The sequence below is a fragment of the Toxoplasma gondii genome, chromosome VI (assembly GCF_000006565.2).
Source record: "Toxoplasma gondii ME49 chromosome VI, whole genome shotgun sequence".
Classification (NCBI taxonomy): Eukaryota; Apicomplexa; class Conoidasida; order Eucoccidiorida; family Sarcocystidae; genus Toxoplasma; species Toxoplasma gondii.
In genome coordinates this window covers 500,280-517,059 of record NC_031473.1, presented here as the reverse complement: position 1 = coordinate 517,059, position 16,780 = coordinate 500,280, and the positions used below count along the sequence as shown (strand labels likewise).

General features: G+C 51.9%; 1 protein-coding gene across 1 annotated transcript; it reads left to right on the top strand.

Annotated features, from left to right (window-relative positions):
- Positions 1-696: 696 nt before the first annotated feature.
- Positions 697-16,373, top strand: TGME49_239270 (hypothetical protein). The gene is made up of 15 exons (XM_018780546.1): positions 697-1,665; positions 2,397-2,807; positions 3,885-3,971; positions 4,400-4,453; positions 5,192-5,251; positions 5,615-5,707; positions 5,917-6,339; positions 6,708-6,788; positions 7,197-7,259; positions 8,245-8,373; positions 9,224-9,622; positions 10,823-10,903; positions 11,589-11,639; positions 12,064-14,199; positions 14,720-16,373. The coding sequence occupies exons 1-15, from the start codon at positions 1,605-1,607 to the stop codon at positions 14,740-14,742; spliced, it is 4,152 nt and encodes a 1,383-aa protein (XP_018637671.1). The 5' UTR covers positions 697-1,604; the 3' UTR covers positions 14,743-16,373.
- Positions 16,374-16,780: the final 407 nt, after the last annotated feature.

Here is a 16,780-nt window from a genome sequence, read left to right as displayed (position 1 = left end):
CGTCACTTCATCGGTTTCCCAGCCCATTGCTCATGTATGGAACCGAGGAAGTGACCACATCAATGGCACATCTTCTCGCCTCCTCGAGCACCACAGGCGGCTCGCGGCTACGCCTCCGGGTGGAGGAGACGGCGAAGAACAAGACACGTTTTGCCCAGACACAGAAGAACAGCAGTCCACTGGGAGCCCGATGCAGGGCACGAGCAGCGCACCACAGGCGCAGCAGCCAGAGAAGTCACGAGAAACAGTGGGTTCCAAAAAGAGTAGACGCGGACCTCGTAAACCCCGTGCATGGGCGGTTCCAGATCAACGCGATGAAGGAGAGACAGACGCCGCCGAACAGCCACAACTGCCAGAATCCGCGCCGCTACAAGGTAAGAGCGCTGTAGGCTCTGTTCAAGGGAAAATGCCATGTTCTAGTGAGTTGATTGCTGGGTTGTTGCCCGAGTAAGAACGAAAAAACTGAAGTCTAGATTTTGGGAGATGGGATCGTGGTTAAGGACCATGGAGTTCTGGACACTGAATCCATGTCCGTGAGCATCGTAGTTCTGTTGTCCACATGGTTTTAATGGTAGATATGGAACCAGTTGGTCAGCAGACTGTCTTGCGGTACTGCTGTCGAGATTGGGAGTGGAATCGCGCTCACTGCTGGTGCTGAAGGGCATGCATCTTTTGAGTTCGTCGCATTTTTCAGTATTTTTCCAAATGGTTGGGGAACGCGGGCGATCCAGCCAGACAAAACCTATGCCAATGGAAATCAGCAGACTAAGAAACGAATTTTTCGCGCAAGCGACGCGGACTTCTCAAAAGGTTTCACTGGGATAAGAGTTCGCTGGCGCTCAGACGATCTCGTGTTCTAAGAACCGTGACTCTCTGGGGAGTTCCTAAGTTAATATTGCCTTTCCTCATCTTTATGCTGGCTCTCTGCTCGTCTTGCATGACTTACCAGGTTCCTGTGTAAAGAAGCTTTCTCGTCGGTGTCGTCGCCCCATGGAGCTGTGCCGAAGCTTCTTCCACTGCGACTGAACGCATCTGTAAAGTGTTTTTTCTGCGTCGCTTTCCGTTTTCCATCGAGTCTTTCTCCGCTCCGGATCTCAGTCTAGCATAAAAAGAGCCCGATCTCTCCTTTTGGCGTCTAGGGAGCAATCTTCTTGCCTCGCCTTGTGTTGTCATACGCCTTCGCACGTGTCAGACCGATGAATGATACGAATCTGGTCTGGCTCTTGGCATGTCGATGATCTAAAACCTGTTTGAACAGAATGGTCTTTGAATATGAAAATCCAGATGACCCGACGAGAAAATCATTTCTGCCTTCGGCATTTCAGTTATAATTATGTTAATTCGAAGAAGTCAAAAACATTATTATTCCAATTTGACCGATATAAAAAACCACTAAATGAAAATATATATTGGAGAGAAAATACATGTAAACAACCGTGTGTGTTAGTTTTTCAAACATCGATGTCTTTGAGCACGTATTTTCCCAGCCTGTATCATCATTCTCCTTCCTGTCTCTCTCTCTCTCTCTGCTTTCTGTCCTCTGTTCTTGGGGCGCCCAACCAGGTTCCAGCGCTTCTCCGAGCTCGCATGTGCCTGATTCAGGAATGAACGAAAGGTATCCTGCAGTTTTTGCGTCTCTGTGGCCAAGAAATCTGGCACCCACAGGTAGGATGGAAGGAGACGCCTTGGCGGGTGGAGTTCCTGGGCGTCTCTCCACAAAGAAAAGCGAAAGGTTGAGGTGTGAAGACTATATTTTGGAGGACAAGACAAGTGCCAAAGGTTTGATAGCAGCCTGTTTGGGGAAGCGGAGAGGGAGCTGTCCCCCAGGCAGTGGGCCCAGTTCCATTTTGTGTTGTCTTGTAGAGTACAATTAGCAACTCGCTGCGGAGATTTCTTGTATAGAAAGAAATACAGGGATATCGTCATCCGTCCCATGTGAATACACGTTCCTCGACTTATTTGAGAATTTGATTCGCTGTATTCGTGGCCAGTAGTACACGTCACTCTTCTTCCCTAGGCATGCACTAGCGTTTTGCGTTATGCCAAGAAGGAACCCATTCTGGGTGGAGCACAGAGAAGACCGGGGGAGGGAACAACTGGAAGGTGAATTCCCTGAAAAGATGCAGAGCCAACGGCATTTCTGGTCGTTGTGCCTGTCCGAGGAATGTATGTGGGAGAACCTGTCATCCGTTCGTTTGGTGCGCTCAAACGTGTAGGGTGTCCTGACAGATCAAAAGAGCCTCTTTTGCCGTCACTACGTTTCCCTGTGCTTCCTACGCGCTTCTGTCTCGGAGAAAAGAATCCTGGAAGGTGTGGCTGCTCTGGAAGTTCGCTGACGTGTGCCTCCTGCGTGAACGGTGCCAACGCGTGGTATTCCTCCATTTGTCTTTCTTCAGCGAGCACTATTTTTCAGTGGAATATCGTGGAGGAGGCGTTGCATGAAAGAAACAAGTACCGCCTTCACAGGTTTCTTCGTGACATAGAAAAGGCGGAGAGTGACCGGAGTTTGGAACGCTGCTTAAGTGTGATTTTGTCTTCCAAGTTCTTGACCGCCTTTTCTTCGTACGTGCGTTCGTACTTTCCTGCCGACCGCGTGCTGCTCCCGCGGACAAGCCTGCTGAGATCTCAGTGGAGGGCGAGCACAATGGAAGCTAACCTTCTCAGGCGCGGCGGCTTCACCGGCGAACAAGCGAATGCTCTTCTTGACGCAGTCACCCTTGACTTGGTCCAGCACTCGAGTCGGATGCTTGCTCTGCACCACAGATCCCCCGTTTCCATGGCCTTGAAGTTCGCAGCTATAGTCGAAGGTATGCACCGCACGAGGCAGGCCCAGTTCCCATTGTCTCCGTCTCCCTTTTCTGTCATGACTCCTCAGTTGAATGAGTTGTTCTAGGAAAACCTTCGACGAACTATCTTCTGTAGATCAAACAGCTCAGAAAATGAGGGTGGAGAGGCCGTGATGTGCAAGGCGCCTGTGTGGAGTGTCTGGCAAGCTACCACGCACAGCACCTTCCCAGGCTAGGTCAGGAAACGGCGCGAGACAAAGCAGAGACGTTGAAGTTCTGTTTCCCGCATGTAGCGCATGCCCACTAGTTTCCTCTCCCAACTGCGTCTCTTCATCTGAGGCAAAAAAGAAAATGAAATGCATGCGCCTCTCGCCGCATCTATGTGCGTAGGTTATTTCTTTGTTAGACGAATTTATATATGGAGAGATGAATCGTTTTACCGATGAATGGGTTTGTGTCTATGGTTCCGTGTATAATAGAATACAGTTATGTTTATGCTGCCTTTTATTGATGAGTTGATGAGTACATATGTATGTATATATTGGAGTATTTTGGAGGCGAGTATTTACATGTGAATCTCTCTTCAGCGGTTGTCTTTAACTGGGACAGTTGGCTCTTGGAGTTCTTTGCTTACCGGATACAAGTTCGCGCCTCAGTACATTTCGGGGAGAACCAGCGAGCTCTCGGTTTGATGGAACTGCCGCACCCAGACAACTCAGTGCCCGCCCACCGGTTCGTAGCACCACTTCGTATCGTACCTGAATGTTGCTACTCGCGTATTACGCGGGGTTAAGAGTATTTCCATCCAAAATCGGAGGTTTGATCATATTTTTGTCATGGACATGTCAATAACATATCAATAACGATCAAAACTGATTAACATGACAGCATGGAAGTTTCAGGTGCAGTGCCTTCTTGTTTTGGGCTTTTAGAGGTACTATCAAGGACAAGAGCTCTTTGTGTTATCTCGACCTTCATATCTTCTCTGTCTGATCGCTACCAGTCGAAGACAGGAACTATTTTCTTTTTTCCGATGGAAGCTGAAAAAACTCCCACCTGCTTTTGAAGAGCTGCTCCTTTACTGTGCATGTTCTTCAGGATTTTACACTGCTATTAACGCTGGTGACATTTCACTGCTGTCTGTGTTTCGACGCCACCTCATGTCCAACCCAGAGCTCCGAAAAGGTGAGAAGCGTCTGCACTGTGTCTGTTTTTTGCGTCATGTCCGCTGCAGCGCTACATGCGTGTGGGTTGTACGAGCGATGTAGTTTTCCCCCCTTCTGAGCTGACTGCGGGTGAATGTTCAAATCCGATATTTTGGTTTATAGCAATCAAAGTACGGAAGCGACGATGTGCGTAGGTCGAGAAATATCGTAGAGTCTCTCTTGCTGGTTTGTCCAGCTGCTCGGGCGGATCTTTTCCAGACGCTTGTCTTCATAACTATTTCTTAAATGTGCCAAGTGTCAGTCGCTACCCCACAACTGCAAATGGAGAGAGTCCCGTTTGCTAGGCTCTCACTCGCCGGCTCGTCTCTTTATTCTCCGATCGGTGGCTAGCTCATAAGCTGCTGTCTCCTCCACTCCGTTGCACACTGTCTACTTTCGTGTGTGCAGCTTTCTCGAAAAACTCGAAGGTGCTCTCGTTCATCGACAAACACAGGTCCCCTGGTGAGGCGCTCTCCAGCCAGAAAAGAAATGACCATATCGCGTCCTGAGTGTGGGTGACTTGCTCCTGTTCACTCCATCTCGCGAAAAAAAGACGGAGCACCATGTTTCTGCTTCCCCCGTCGAGTTGCAGACCCCCGTCTCCGTCCAGCTTCGTTTGTGCACAACCTTTTATCTTGCACTTTATCAGTTGTACTATAACAGTTTTAAATATCTTCTACCTGCATGTACAATGCACCTTCGCGTTGCGGCGAATCTATTTTGGCAGTTGTTTTCTGTGTGGGACTTTGGAGAGCAACAGTGGACTGAGAGGGCAGTTGAACGGGGTGAAGACGCGTGTTCTGCCGACCCATGGGCTGTCCGCATGGAGCTTCAGATGAGCCTTTGACGTAGTTCAGCCAAGCTCGCCGGGATGTCGCTAGTGGACCATGGGTAGTGGGTCAGCTATGGTGCTGCTGCTACGGCAGCCTCCTTCGTATTGTGTGCTCAATCTCACCTGAATATCTGGTTTAGTTCCATATTTGCTTACCATGTCTACTGCCTTCCTCGGTTGTGTACTATCAGCGGGACAAATAAATGTGTGCATATCCTTTCGGAGCTGTCAGTGCTCATGTATGTAGGCGGCTTTGCGTTTGACTCGCCCGCGTGCTGTCTCTGTTCTCTCGCCGCCCCCTCACATAGACCATGGCGTTGTCAGTCGTGCTTCACCGCTAGCTCGCCTGAGTGTCGCTTTCTTTGCAGATGCCAGACCTAGGGATCTCCTTCAACCATGGGTGCCGCCAGGTGCCGACGCAGCTACACGTAGGCGCTTGGTTCCTTCTCGAGCAGCAACGCGTCGGTCGTTGAACCGTACACATGTTTTTTTGGGTATTCGGCCTTTCGCGCAGGAGCTTCGTTCTCCTGCGTCTAGGCAGCCACTGTGTAGCCCAGGCGTTTTCCATCGAGAAGGAATCAGACAGTTCACTTGTTCTGCGTGTCTGCCGTCTGGAATTTTTTATAGGCGACACTAGCGGGGGTCTCTGTGGGTGTGCATTCCCGGTGGAGGTGTGTGCATAGATTGTCTCCTTGGGTCTGGTCACGCAGCAGCTCTTTGGTCTGCAGAGTTTTCCCCTCGCCGGTCTGCATGCATCGCCTCTCTTGTCCTCTCCGGTTTGCTATGCGAAGTGGCAGGACTGGAGGACCAGCCGAACCTGCCGATACAGTGGTCGCGTCTGGAAAGCACCTTTACAGAGTATTTCAACTCTATTACACAACCCGGTGAGTCCTGACAGACCCACCGGTCTGACAGTTTCGTTCATAATCGGCCTGCATCACATCAGATCTTTCTTGAGGAGTCTCGATCGGCACCCGATTTCTGCGGGAGAGGCGCCGTTGTGCATCCATCCTATACGTAAAAGCAGGAAAGATATGGAAGGCTCCCAAGTCGTCGTGACTGGAACGTGTGCTGTGGGTCATTTCTTCCTCAGGCAGCGGCTTCGACCCGTCGGCCTTCTTGGATCATTCCGTTGGTTCTTTCAATGAGGTTAAAGAGGCACTGATGCAGCTTTCGAAACAACCTCGGAGACTGATTACTCTCCACATTGTGTCGGCGATCCTCTCTCAAGCAGCTCTTGCACAGTTCCACGTCAGCCGCTTCGACGCCCTTGTCCAGGCGCAGTCTTTTCAAGTGACTCCCCAGTTTGTCACCGCCGCCCTCGGCCGGAACAAGCTTACAGAAACCATCCGTACATCAGTTGCGAAAAAACTCGGTATAACGTTCGAGCCTGAAGTCGTCAAAGAGATGCTGGAGCATCTTTTTTGCAAGGCTTCTGGGGGCGCCGTCCTCGATGTTGTTCACGGTCAGGGTACCGCCACAGGGTCCGTACACGCCCTGAACGAAGTCGACCGCCGTAAGACACGTGGAGAGGGAGGACGGCGGGGCCTAGAACCACCGAAGCAAATTATGGAAGATCGACATGGGCAAACACTGATTCTGACGGACGAATGAAAGATTTCATCATCGCACTGAACCAACGCACTGAAGCAATGGAGCCTTTTGTGTTGTGGATCAAAACATGGAGGGAAATGTTTCTTGGGAGGCATAGAGTTCCAGTAAAATGGCGGTTGCGTCGCTGTGAGAAAGAGACAGGTGCCTGGTAAAACGCGTTGCGCTAAAGCTCCACTAGGCCTGGGATGATGAGGAGACTTAAGACCGCAGGCACTGTGCTCTCTGTCGACGCGTCTCCGGTCATGTCATCTGCTCTTCTCTTTCCCTCAGAAGCAGCTCTCAGCATGGCGCCTGACTTGTTGGTGCTGCTTTTCGACGTCTGGCTGGCGGAGCGGCCCGAACTCCGAGCACGTACGTGGCGAACCGTGCGAAGAGCTCGGCCATAGGAAGCACAGAAACCCCCGGCATTGCTCACTTCGCAATTTGCAGTTCCATCTTTAGCGCTGCACTGCTTCCCGTGCAGTTGGCGAAGTTGTCGTCTCGTGTTGCCTGTTCGACCTTCGTTGTTTCTGATTGGTGTTTGATCTCTGATGTCTTATATTGCAGTTTGTACCAATGGGAGCACAACTCCCTGGGGATCTTTGCTATTGAACTGGCACGATGGACACAGGAAAGAACGCCTGGCCGCATGTCGCGCCTTGCGTGAAATGGGCTGCGCAGCTCAACCAAGAGCCGAGGGCTCCTGGGGCGGTGAATCGATTGAATCCCAGAAGCAGCGCCTGAATCCAAGAATCCGTCTCCTGTCTGCCGTGCGTGCAGAACTTGCTGAAGACAGCATGGCGCTGCTGCTTCTCCCTTCGAATAATCCGGCGATCGTGACAAGTGAGAAAAGCTTCCTTCTCCCCGTTGTTGTTTCCCCAGTCTATGGCAGCAAGAGAACGCCTCCGTGTGTGAACGTGATCGGGGGGAAACGCGTAACGGGTGACTTGATGGTTTCGTTTTCACGGACGTTTAGAGCTCCAGCACCTCGTTCCTCCTTGGTCGATCGTGTTTTTGCGAACTCGGCTGTGCTTCTGGCCGACAAGAGCACTAGACGCGGCATGCCTAGAGCAGCGTAGACTCTCTCCCCACTACGGGAGCCGCAACTGCTTTCTCCTAAAGCTAGCTGAAGTAAGGAAGGGAAACACTTAGGATTGAGCATGACGGAGATCGGCAGGCCAGGGACTCTTCGGTACTTTAGCTGTCTCAGCGAAGACTTGCTGCTTCTCCAATTCTCACAGACTCGAAGCACTGTGGGGATGTTCTCCGTTATCCCGCTCCCCGCTCTCTACCAAGCTGTATGTAGACAGTTATTCTGACCTTCCGACAGAAGAGGCGGGTGCCTGAGTTTTCTTTTCCTTGGTCCAACGCAAGTCTTTCTCTGACGAGAACATGGTACCTTGAACAGGTTCTCTATGTCCGACGACAGTGCCCAACTCGGGTCGCCGGGGCCACTGTCTCAGTATCGTGTCTCGTGGTGAATCGTTCGTTTGACTCCTCAAAAGAGTTGCTTTTTAGCCAGTGAGGAGAATCGATTTTTCGTGATCGTTGACTCGCTGAGCGTCATCTTGAGGAGCTGCTTCGTCGAGCCGTCCTTTTTATCACCTCCGTTTCCCTGCGCACACGTCAAATGCCCATGTGTCAGGGTGCAGATGCACATCGTCGCTAGCCAGTGACAGTGAACCTCGTTATAGGCAGAGCCAGACAGGCAGTCTGCATGTGCTCCTTTTCTCCCGCGTGACCTCTTTGCGGGCTTGCTTTTCACGACCACAGTTCCTCGAATCTAAGAACAATCCAAAGTGCCGAAGCGCTCGAGTGATGCCTCCAGGACGTCTGCTTGTGGCGCGCAACGTTTCGCCGACACAAGAGTTGGACGAATTCGCAGTCGCCATGAGTCCACTTGAGGAACTGGCTACCGTCGTCGAGCCGCTAGTGCGTTTCGAGGAGCTCCCTCCCGGTAAGAACCGCGTCGTGTAGAGGAGCAGGAATCACAGGTTGACCTGAGAAAGCTGATTTCTCGACAGTCCCAGGACTAGCGGCTAAACTGTAGAGCAGTCGAGTATTATCGGCGCATACCAAGTGTAAATATCGTTTACGAAGTTACTAAACAGGTGCTATGCCACAGGGTTCAGGGCATAGTGCGTCTGGGCCTTCCAATCTAGGAAGCAACGCGTTGCGTTTAAACTGAAAGCAAATGCCGTTCGCTGTCGGGGGGAGGGGGGGAAGGAGCTGTGCGAGAAGTCCTGACAGTGAGAGATAGCATGCAAAATACCACCGCGTGTGTTTCTGAACGAGGTGCCATCAAGGAGACGACCTAAGGAGCTGGGAAACAGGCAGCCACGCACTTTTGAGCTCAAGAAAGGACTATGTAGCGGATAAAAACAAAAGATTCACCTCGTGCACGGTCGACGAGGAAAGTGAAAGGCACCCAACACCTGTCTGCTTCCTAAACGTATTCGTGCTGTCTAGTCGTGCTTTCTCCGTTGACTATAGCTGAGAAAAGTCGAACGAGATACGTGAACAGAAGCACCCGAAACCTTGTTTTGCTAAGGCGAGGCTCTCCTCAGGCGGAGCGGTGCATGGCCTGTGGTTCACCTCTTTCCGTTAATAGGGTTCCGCTGTGGGCAGGGCCTGTCATTCACACCGTGCAAAGTCCTTGCCATTCATGTTTCAGTTCCTTGACAGCGGGATGAACTGCTGCGTTACACAAGTGTCAGCTTGGTGTGAAGGCGGTGAAAAAGCGTACCTCTGACTCTGCGTCCCAGTTATCCGTTGCTTCTTTTTGCTCTGCATGCCTTTCTCATCAGATTCAGAGGCAGGCCGGTGGGCCTCCGAGATGAAGGTAGCAGTAATCAGGAGGTTGAAGATTCTGTCAAAGGTGAAGTCTGGATTTCTCATGGCTCCTCAGAAAGAGGTCAAGAGACTGCTGCGACATCTTGTCGTGAATGATTTCGCTCTTGGCCATTACACGTACCTCGCCAAGGCTTACAACATATTTGAAAGAGCGCCGGATCTAAGACCTGTAGTCGCAGACATGCTGTCCTTTTCGGAGCATCACTGGCGAAGACTTGGTGTTGATGGAGAGCTAGCTTTGAGCTTACGTCGGCTTCTGCTTGGTGACCTGGTCGAGGCGTTCTGTGATTACCACTCCGATGCGACTATGGCGCCAAGAACACCGTATATGTTGTTTCACTCGGTATTTGGTGGTAAGTTTTGACCATGGCGAAGCAGCGCGCCCTCCCACGGTCCAAACGTACTGCCTGTCTTTCGGTGGGTTCTGTTGAGCAGCTCTTCGGTACCTGCTGATCTAAAAGATATACAACACGTGTATGTAACGCGATGCCCACTTGAAACGAGCCCTGTACCGAGTAAGGCATAGAGGTGAAAAACCATCCAAGTCAATGGATACGTAGACAGGATACGAGCTGTTTGGAAAAACGGACAGTGCGGGATGAAAGAGATACGGAACTCGGTTCAGAGAGGAGAAGAAGATGGAAAGATGCAAGTTAAGGTAAACCCGCAGGTGCACCGTCAAACATGTGTGATAGCGCTAGCTACTGTGGACCTTGGAAACCCCGCATGCAGCCGGTACAGACTGGTCCAACAGTCCGTTTTTTGCTGAAGGAGAGTGTTGCATGCGTCCGTGCATCCACGCCCGGGAAACATGTTGTGAATGTACGGTGAGCACCCGGTTATTTGTACGTCCTTCGGTTGCGCTCGACAAGAAAACGGGTGCGGGTCTTCATTAGCGGTTGTCGCGCGTAGATGAGAGTCGCCAGGAGTCCGGTTTTATGATTCCTGGTCAGCTACCAGGTGGGATCGCACACAGCGAAGGGGCTATGAAGGTAATACGCCGTGCGCCTGTCAGACATTTCTCATGCGTCTTCAGAAGGACAAGGAATTGATTGTGTTTGGGAGGTGAAAGAACGTGGTAGGCTGGATGCTGGTCGACTGTGAGCAGGCACCCTCCTCAGCACTGTACAGGAGTTGGCATATGCACGGGCTGATCTGAGCACACCATGATGTACTCATGGGGAATTATACGTCTGTGCAGATCCTCGTGAATGCACATCCATGCTTCTGCATGGCGCTTGCGGAGGTCCTTGTAGAAGTGAATATGTACACTTGCGTTTTCCCGAGAAACTCGAAAGCGCATGTGTGACAAGGATCCGTCTCTGCACGCATACGTCCTTGATGCATGTAATTGGGATCCCTGGGATCCCCGCACAGCTGCGTAGGAGTAAAGAGAGCACGAGGGTTGTGTGCGTCCGCGCAAATGCAGTACGGAATTTGCATGTGTATGAGAGAAGTTATAGTAGGGAGCGTGCGACGCCCCTATCGGCTCTTGAAGGCGGCCACTATACGGGTGCAGCTACCGCTGCTGTGGGCATTCTTTCTCCCTGCAGAGGTTGCAGTGTTCGTGAGAATTTGGGACGTCGTTGACCCGTTACTGGAGTGGGACGATGCGCATCCGGGAGTTCTGGAAAGTAAGTTTCCCCCCCTCCTTGTTGGGGAACCTTGGAAGCCACACTGTTGATTCATGGAAATCCGCGGTCGTGGAATCTGTTCACAGTCTTCCTGCATGCACTGTCTGCTCCTTTCTGTTTATTCCGTAACGTCCACACATGCTTGCTAGAACGAACTTCGGAAGCAGTTCAGTCGCTTCTCGCTGCTCTCTTCCCCGACTTCACAGTCCTCTCTGTCCGTTGCGGGTTCGTGGGCGGAGAGTCTTGGACTGCAGTGCCGTAAATCCACGCTGCGCTTTCTCGATGGTGGAAACAGGCAAAAACACTGCGACAAGAACATTTGCGGCACACCGTTTTAGGTGACCCGTGGAAAGCACTGAAAGAAGAGGTGGAACCGTTTCTAAAAGCTGTAAGAGAGCGCGCTTCCTCACTTCTTCCAACGAAGTGCACTGAGGCTGCCAAGAGATGGTGCCGTTCCCAGGTTCGCCTCTGGCGGATCTCTGCGGTGCCGAAGAAATTTTTTCCGCGCCAGCATTTCTGCCTAGTACGTCTTTGTGTAAGCCTTCACGATGGTGGCCCGGCTTGTATACCGAACAACTGGCCATTCCGACTCACATCTCTGAAAGAACAGAAAGCTGTTCCCTGTTCTTCAGGACAACTGCGAGTTCACTGTTTCACTCGCAACGTGATGGGTTGTGTCCTGCAGGTGTGGCCGTCAATCAGCCTTCGTTGCTTGTACAATTCATCAACGAAACTCGTAAGTTAAGCCGAGTATCTCGTCACTTCACAGCAGCCTGATGATCCGTACGAATGGGCGTATCGTTTACGCGTCTCTGGGTTGTGGGGACGGGTGTATCTGGATGGTGACGGTCCAGGAAGACAGTTCGATCCGTAGGCAGATATTATGTAGGGATGTGTAGTCATATAACTACTCCAGGGATGTCCCTCTTTGTCGGCTGTGCTTCTGTGCTTTGCAAACGAACTGACAAAGGTTTTTTTCGGAAACAGTCTCCCAGTCAGTCATTCTCCAAAGGCCTGTCGCAGCGATACGCTGTGGTGGGCAACAAAGCAGCATGCCCGCCGCTTTCGCGTCTAACTCGTACTAGACAAGTAAGACAGCTTGCCGGAGGAGATCCAATTTCACCCTTTCGAGAGTCGACCGTTTTCCGTTGGTTTCTCAGGTGGTGCTCTACAGCAGCCGACAGCATCAATGGATTCTGCACATCCTTCCTCGCCGCCATCTGAAAGTTCCTCCTCCTCCGAGCAATCGACACCGTCTCCGGCTAGCTCCCCGGCAACATCTCATTTTGACCCTTCCAAGTCTCCTTCATCTCCTTCATCCCCTTCATCCCCTTCATCCCCTTCATCCCCTTCATCCGCCGGTTCCCCGACAGCGTCTCCTTCCCGTACCGGCGGCCGGACAGAAAGTCCTTCTGCTTCTCCGCTGTTGTCTTCAGCATCTTATTCTGAAGCTTCTCCTTCCTCTGCCCCGCGGGCGACTTCTTCTCCGTCCTCCACAGGAGATCCAACGTCGTCGATTGTCCCTGGAAGTCGTAAAAGGAAGGTTCGTTCTTCTCGGCTAGGTCCTCCGAAGAAAAAGGAGTCTTCTTCCTTGGCGGGCCCTCTGTCCACGACGCCGACGTCTGCCACCATTCGTATTGTCTCGACTGGATCGTCGACTGCGTCTCCGTTGGCCTCGAGCGACACCCCAGGAGTGCCTCCCCCCTCCACCGGGCCTTCTTCAGCTCCTGCTTCCGCCGATTCCCCGACAGCGTCTCCTTCTTCCCGTACCGGCAGCCGGACAGAAAGTCCTTCTGCTTCTACGCTGTTGACTTCAGCATCTTATTCTGCAGCTTCTCCGTCCTCTGCCCCGCGGGCGACTTCTTCTCCGTCCTCCACAGGAGATCCAACGTCGTCGATTGTCCCTGGAAGTCGTAAAAGGAAGGTTCGTTCTTCTCGGCTAGGTCCTCCGAAGAAAAAGGAGTCTTCTTCATTGACAGGCCCTCTGTTCACGACGCCGACGTCTGCCACCATTCGTATTGTCTCGACTGGATCGTCGACTGCGTCTCCGTCGGCCTCGAGCGACACCCCAGGAGTGCCTCCCCCCTCCACCGGGCCTTCTTCAGCTCCTGCTTCCGCCGATTCCCCGACAGCGTCTCCTTCTTCCCGTACCGGCGGCCGGACAGAAAGTCCTTCTGCTTCTACGCTGTTGACTCCAGCATCTTATTCTGCAGCTTCTCCGTCCTCTGCCCCGCGGGCGACTTCGTCTCCGTCCTCCACAGGAGATCCTACGTCTTCGATTACCACAGGCAGCCGCAGAAGGAAGGTTCGTTCTTCTCGGCTAGGTCCTCCGCAGAAAAAGGAGTCTTCTTCATTGACAGGCCCTCTGTTCACGACGCCGACGTCTGCCACCATTCGTATTGTCTCGACTGGATCGTCGACTGCGTCTCCGTCGGCCTCGAGCGACACCCCAGGAGTGCCTCCCCCCTCCACCGGGCCTTCTTCAGCTCCTGCTTCCGCCGATTCCCCGACAGCGTCTCCTTCTTCCCGTACCGGCGGCCGGACAGAAAGTCCTTCTGCTTCTACGCTGTTGACTCCAGCATCTTATTCTGCAGCTTCTCCGTCCTCTGCCCCGCGGGCGACTTCGTCTCCGTCCTCCACAGGAGATCCTACGTCTTCGATTACCACAGGCAGCCGCAGAAGGAAGGTTCGTTCTTCTCGGCTAGGTCCTCCGCAGAAAAAGGAGTCTTCTTCATTGACAGGCCCTCTGTTCACGACGCCGACGTCTGCCACCATTCGTATTGTCTCGACTGGATCGTCGACTGCGTCTCCGTCGGCCTCGAGCGACACCCCAGGAGTGCCTCCCCCCTCCACCGGGCCTTCTTCAGCTCCTGCTTCCGCCGATTCCCCGACAGCGTCTCCTTCTTCCCGTACCGGCGGCCGGACAGAAAGTCCTTCTGCTTCTACGCTGTTGACTTCAGCATCTTATTCTGCAGCTTCTCCGTCCTCTGCCCCGCGGGCGACTTCGTCTCCGTCCTCCACAGGAGATCCTACGTCTTCCATTGTCACAGGCAGCCGCAGAAGGAAGGTTCGTTCTTCTCGGCTAGGTCCTCCGCAGAAAAAGGAGTCTTCTTCCTCAACAGGTCCTCTGTCCACGACTTCTTTCGCCTCTTCTGGCTCTTTCTCCCTTCCTGTCCTCAGCGGGTCCCCGACCGAGGATCAGTCTGTCCCGATGGGGGTCGCCGCTGTTTCAGATGAGGACCGGCAACCATCAGACCAGTCCAGGTCATCGAGTGGTTCTCCCTCACCTCCGCCGAGTAAGCACGACCGGGGAAAAGGCGAAGCGAGCAACTGACTTTCATTTTTGTTTAACATGAGTACCACGGGCTGCGGGTCTGAAAAACATCGATGTAGACTGTCAGACACGGCAATCTGCAGTCAGCATCTCGACTCCGCGAAGCACCAGCCGGGAAGTCTCTGCTCTTTCTCTTACTATCAGCGAAGGGTTAGTTCATTGTGTGTGTTCTTCCAGTTGCGAGAAAGGATTTCAGGTGACCGGTTTCCGTGGTTGCACGTCTCTTTCACTTGTGGTAACTTGTCCGCTTGCAAGCTGCAGACGAAACATGGCTCTTGGATCGGTGCGTCTCTGTGCTTCTTCGGGTAGGGAATTCCGGCTCATGCTGATGTTTCACATCGCATGCGTTCTGTCTTTTCTGGTTCTAGCCTCCCCGTGTTTGTTTTGAATGTGTGGGTCGCTCGCGGGTATAGATGCGGAGCCGTATTGGGAGCCAACTTTTCAGAGTGATTAATCTGTCTCGTCTTTGTGCGTGTTTTTAGGCGACAGTCATCATGCATCTTAAAGCGCCTTCTGTAAGCAGCAGGCAAGGTTGTACACTCGTGGACGCTGTTCGATCAACAGTGCTGACGTAGAGGTGCGCATCTCAGTACCATTCGAGTGTTCAACATATTTTTTGCGGTGATGCACTTGCAACGGCCAAGCCATTGCCAATCAGGGGAAGGCGTTCCATCCGGAGCAGGCCGGTTCAACCAAACATAAAGGGGTCCGGCCCCTACAGCGGCGCACACCCTGTCTCGGGTCTCGCACCCTCAGAGTTGCCTTTTCCCAGCATTTGTTTATGGGGAATGCTGAATCTTTAGCATGAGCCATTGATTAGTCTCACAAGCGGCGTCTGGTTTGATCGAATTGTCACACCCAGATAACTTCATTCCAGTCGACCACTTCGTAACATACTTTCGAATCGTACCGGTATTCCCTAGCATCTCCTCTTCAGCACGATCTTCCTCGAGTAGCAAAGGCTGAATACTGTAAAATGAGAGCAAGGTGACGGTGGTGGTTATGTTCCTGGTGTCTGGCAGTCGAGATGGAATAAACGGCTTCACAGTAATGGCATAGGGGGGAAATTATTTTGGCAAGTTACGTGAAGGGAATGTCTCCTACTCATCGCGGAGCGTCTCGTCAAAGTTGGAGGCCTCGGTGCCTCCATACCAGACAGCTGAAGTGCCAAACGTGCTCGAAAAGCTGTTTCTACGGCTGGACAAATCAAATTTCTATATGGGCAAGATGGAGACATTCCCAAGAACAGGGAATTTTGTGAGTGCAAAGAGAGTTCAAGAGAGTGCTAGTACATACGAAGTTGTGCTAAGTTCAGGCGAAATCTGTCGCACGTCCGTCATGCCTACGAACTGGGGTGCTTTGACATTGAAAGAGTTTTGTGTTTGTGAAATTAGATGTGGTGATTATCTTCCATATGTAACTAGTAAAGTCTGGAAATAGATGTTTGCGTTTTCTAACGGTATTTTTCCATGTGCCCAAGTTTTGGTATCGGATATGTGAATGTGTCAAGAGGTGTAGAACAGAGGTGTGCAGCCGTTCGGTTATGTCAGACACCTGGTCTGGTAGATCCAGATTATCGGTGTGAGTGAAGGTTTGAAATGATGGGGAAGGGCAGTGTGAAGGCGAAGTCCTTCTCCCCTGTGGAGAATATTCTTTTGATTTGTTTTCCGTCACCGTGGCATATAGTCGCCTTCACCGTTAGATCTCATGGCATTGTAAGGTTGCCGCTGATGACGGCAGTGCTTAATCCTTACCCATGTGCAATGTCTCTTACAAAGCCTTGCCCGTACTATAGGCCATGCCGTCCACTGTCAGCTTCAGTTGTCTCTGACTTTGACTCTGGGCCAACGCTTCAACAACGAAATGTCAGCCACGTGTGAGTCCACCATCGCCAATTTTGCACACCTCAGGTTACCACACCCATCTTGAATGGTGTACATTATGGCCGCAATTATAATTTTCGAACTACTGTGTGAGGTTGGTGTCTGCTGTACCATTCGTGCTATTTACAAAGGGACAAGCGTTGTTGCGGGCCCCGATGCCGAGTTCCGAACAATATCTAGAAATATACACCCAAAACCCCCACTCCAGCTTCTGGCAATGAAACATCTAAACCCTGAGCAGATGCGGTGCGTGTCGAAGCTCGCCAAACAAAACTGTTTTCCTCTGTTCACTGGCATTCGTGACCGGTCGAAGCGTGTCAGCCTGAGTAGTTATCTACACCGTATCTAGACTCGTCTGACACCGACAGTCATGCAAATTTTGCTACATGTGAATGAGTATCACGTTTGGTGTAACGGTAGATCTGGTTAGCCATATATCTACAGAATAGCGCTCTCTAGGTAGTTACGCAGTTTAGTGCACATAATATACACGGAGGTCTTTCTTTGGAGAGATTGAGAGACAGACAAACAAAGGAAAAAAATTCCGACGTCGCGGGTCAACCACATTCTATGTCCATCTGCTGCCTCCTCCTCTTCTCTACCTCTACGTGTTTCTCGCAGTCGTTCATACCGATGCTGGACTGCAAGTGCACCTCTCGG

Coding starts and splice junctions, on each gene's coding strand:
- TGME49_239270 (XM_018780546.1), top strand. CDS start 1,605: ATGAACGAAAGGTATCCTGCAGTTTTTGCGTCTCTGTGGCCAAGAAAT. Junction 6,789..7,196: donor GCGGCCCGAACTCCGAGCAC/GTACGTGGCGAA, acceptor CCGTGCGTGCAG/AACTTGCTGAAGACAGCATG. Junction 14,200..14,719: donor TTCTCCCTCACCTCCGCCGA/GTAAGCACGACC, acceptor GCGTGTTTTTAG/GCGACAGTCATCATGCATCT.